Genomic DNA, 3,314 nt, shown 5'->3' with positions numbered 1-3,314 from the left:
GGATGGCGATCTGATTTTGACTGGCTTGTGATAATGTAAGGCGGAGGCAAAAGGAACATCAAGAAAGTTTGAAAGCACCTCTTGATGCGTTTGCCAGGAGTAACGCATCAAAAGGCTATTGGCAAGGGACGTCGTAAAAGGTAGCGCGCATAAAAACCTAAATATTTTCCTCGCGTGTAAGTCGAGGCACCTGTACTCCAAGAATATTTGAGGTTTGATTTTCCCCATCCGAATGCAAACTTCGAATTTGCATAAGCTTTTTTTCCCCCAAAGTTTAGGTAAATACAGGAATGTTGTTAGTTGCGAAGTAAGTGTGCAGAATATATTCCTCTTTCAAGATCATAACGCACATACATTCCGTGACTACGGAGATTCTCAGTCATCCAGGTCATGGTTGTCCCAAAGGTGCTTTTTCAAGAGGCAAACTGCTCTTGAAAAAACACCTTTGGGACATACATTCCGCGACAGCGTAATCAGCGTGCTTCTGGGTGCAACACATTTAAAGCCACATTTTTTTTAACAGGGTGATGTTTTCTGCTGCCTTGGGACTTTTAGAAAGTTCTGCAGTTTTCCGCTGAAGCGGCTTGTCATTCTTTGCCAGCGGACGCCCGCTGGAATAGAATCTCAAAAGTAACCAAGAAGCTCCTTCTCCGAGGAGGCCTTTGCAAGTTTACAACCATTTCGATCCACGCACGCGCAGTCGGGAACCAATAGGGTCCCCAGTGCCGCTGCGCAGGGCAAGGAGAAGGCGGCGGCTTAGGTACAACCGACCATGCTGGTGGGCGGGACTCGTTAGAAGCGACTGCCAGGTTTGGATGAGAAGGCAAATGGGCTTGGTCGGGGAGTGAGCGGCGGTGTTGCTGGGCTGGAGCGAGCGGCCGTTGCCCGGCGAGAGCCCTCCTCTCCTCGCTCCCCGGCCCCCATTCCGCGGCGCGACCGCGGATGAAGATGGAGCCCTAGCAGCTGGGACCATGTCGGAAGCGACTCGGAGCCTTCTGCAGCGCTGGGGCGCCAGCTTCAGAAAAGGGACCGACTTCGACTCTTGGGGGCAGCTGGTGGAAGCGATCGACGAGTATCAGATGTGAGTGGGGGGTGGGGATGGGGGTGGGCGGCGGCGGCGGCGGCGGCGGCAGCTTCAAAAGGGTCGGGCTGGCTGAAAGGGAGCTGCGGGAGGGGCAGAGCCCCTGGGTGGGGCGAGAAATTGGGGTTCAGGCACCCGTGGGGCTGGGTGCGTCTGGCGGGTCTGGGCGGAGCCCCAAGGGGGTGACCTGGAGGGCAGGCAGGCGCTACAAAGCCTCTGGGTGGGGCGAAGGGCAGCTGCAGGCGACCAGGGGCGAAGGGCTGCTTCAGGAAGACGGCAAAGGGAGAAGAGGTTGTGCGAGGGTCTCTCTGGTCGTAAATACTTCGCGCTAGAAGGCTTTGTCTGGCTCGAAGGGTCTGGGGACGAAGAGGGGGCTCTGCGTCGAGGCTACAGAATTGGGGAAGCCTCGCTTCCATCACTGCCCCATGCCTGGGTCTAAATATAAGATGCTGAGGCTCTTGCTGTCGATCTGCATCGATTGGTGCTTTGAAATGTACTGGGTTTTTTTTAAAAAAAAGATAAATGCCAACAAAACGATTCTGCTAATTTTTATGCGGCTCCCCCAAGCTCTGAACGTTTTTTTAGGTTGGGCAGCTTTGGGATATCTGACGGAAGTTTTGGCCTTGGAAGCCACCTGTTGTTTCTAGATCATTAATCTGAACCTTGGGATTCTTTTTCAGGGTCATCCCTTTCACTACCAGGCGTATTGATGTAGTACAAATGGAAAAGGAGATTTTGTGGATTAATTGCTTCTCTTTCAATGATTTAAAATTGTGTATTTGGCAGCTCTAGTCCCATTCCTGATAAACCTGCTAGGTTTCCATATAGTATTTGGCTATTTTTTTTTATTGAACTGCCACGTGAGGATATTTTGTAATATTAATAGCTTGTTAGGAAGCAATTAATCTATTGTCTGGCCAATTGTTGCTTTTGAAAACTCCCATGGCTTCAGAAACCTCATGGCTGGGGAAGGAATCTAGCTGAGAGAAAGAACTTGGCTCTTGGGAGGAAATTAACATTTCTTTGGCTTCTGACCATTGTATATCATATTGAGTAGCTGATTATCCATTAACTTTTTTGATTTCAGAATATACAAATTTATTTTATTCCCAACACAAAAGTGTATTAGCTTTTTTGGCTGCTGCTGCACACTGCGGGTTCATGGTTAAGTGATTGTCCACTAGCACTGCAAGGTCCCTCTCACAGTTACTGTTTTTAAGCCAGGACTTGCCAAATCTGTACTTGTACCTTTGATTTTTCCTACCTAAATGTAAAACTTTGCTTTTCTCCACATTGAAACTCATTTTGTTGAATAGGGCCCATTGTTTAAGTTTGTCAAGATCTTTTTGGATCCTGAGTTGTCTTCTGGGGTGTTGGCTACTCCTACCAGTTTAGTGTCATCTGCAAATTTGATGAGTTCCCCTTCAGTTCCCTCATCTAAGTCATTGATGAAGATATTGAAGAGTACTGGGCCTAAGACGGAACCTTGTAGTACCCCACTGCTTACTTCTCTCCATGTGGATATAGTGCTGTTGAGGTCTACTCGTTGAGTATGATGCTAGGACCCTCAACAGTGTTTCACCATTAGTAACTTAAAAATGTGAGCATAAGATCATTTTCCTCTGAACTTCATGCAAAACTATTTTCAAAACTAATTTTAGTTGATATAAATATACACATTTGTGAAAGAAAAGTGAAATTTGGAAATGATAAGCTTGAAGTTGTAAATCTAGCCATTTCCAAGAAGTGCAATCAAGTGGGCAGATGTGGAATTTAAGCTAGATCCAAGTTGTACTTTTGCAGTTTGATTCATTGTATGGCCTTGCACAAATTGCCATCTTTCAGCATCAATTTCACATCTTAAAAAAAAAGATTAGTGATTTTTCTCAAGGTTCGCTAACAAAGTAGAGTTTTAATAGGAAAGGGGACTTTTTTAGTGGAAAAGTTTATAACCTTTTTTGAAAAAGTGATGAAACAAATGAGTGACGGTGCTTCAGATTTGGTTCTATAAAATATTTGGAATGTTTCAATTTCAATTTCAATTTATTTGATTTATATACCGCCCTTCTCCCTTGCGGGACTCAGGGCGGTGAACAGGCACATTAATAAAACAGCGATACCATAATATTTAAAAGTATTAAAAACTAATTAAATTATTTGTCCTGTCCTAAAACCCACTATAATAATATAAAATTATACCCAATTTAAAATTTTAGAATTTCGGATTTATGCC

The 3,314-nt window shown here is 45.2% G+C and overlaps 1 protein-coding gene across 2 annotated transcripts in view; it reads left to right on the top strand.

The window, feature by feature from the left end:
- Positions 1-814: 814 nt before the first annotated feature.
- The window catches only part of AIDA (axin interactor, dorsalization associated), a 22,778-nt gene continuing 20,278 nt past the window's right edge, over positions 815-3,314 (top strand). For both annotated transcript variants that reach the window (XM_015831923.1, XM_015831922.1), the window contains exon 1: positions 815-1,081. In XM_015831923.1, coding sequence (XP_015687409.1) covers positions 972-1,081 — 110 coding nt within the window. In that variant the 5' untranslated portion in view covers positions 815-971. The remainder of the gene's footprint in view (positions 1,082-3,314) is intronic.

This window comes from Protobothrops mucrosquamatus, unplaced genomic scaffold, assembly GCF_001527695.2.
Source record: "Protobothrops mucrosquamatus isolate PMUCROS unplaced genomic scaffold, P.Mucros_1.0 scaffold_289, whole genome shotgun sequence".
Taxonomy (NCBI): domain Eukaryota; kingdom Metazoa; phylum Chordata; class Lepidosauria; order Squamata; family Viperidae; genus Protobothrops; species Protobothrops mucrosquamatus.
Note: the sequence above shows the minus strand (reverse complement) of the source record. Positions and strands in the feature narration are given on the sequence as shown.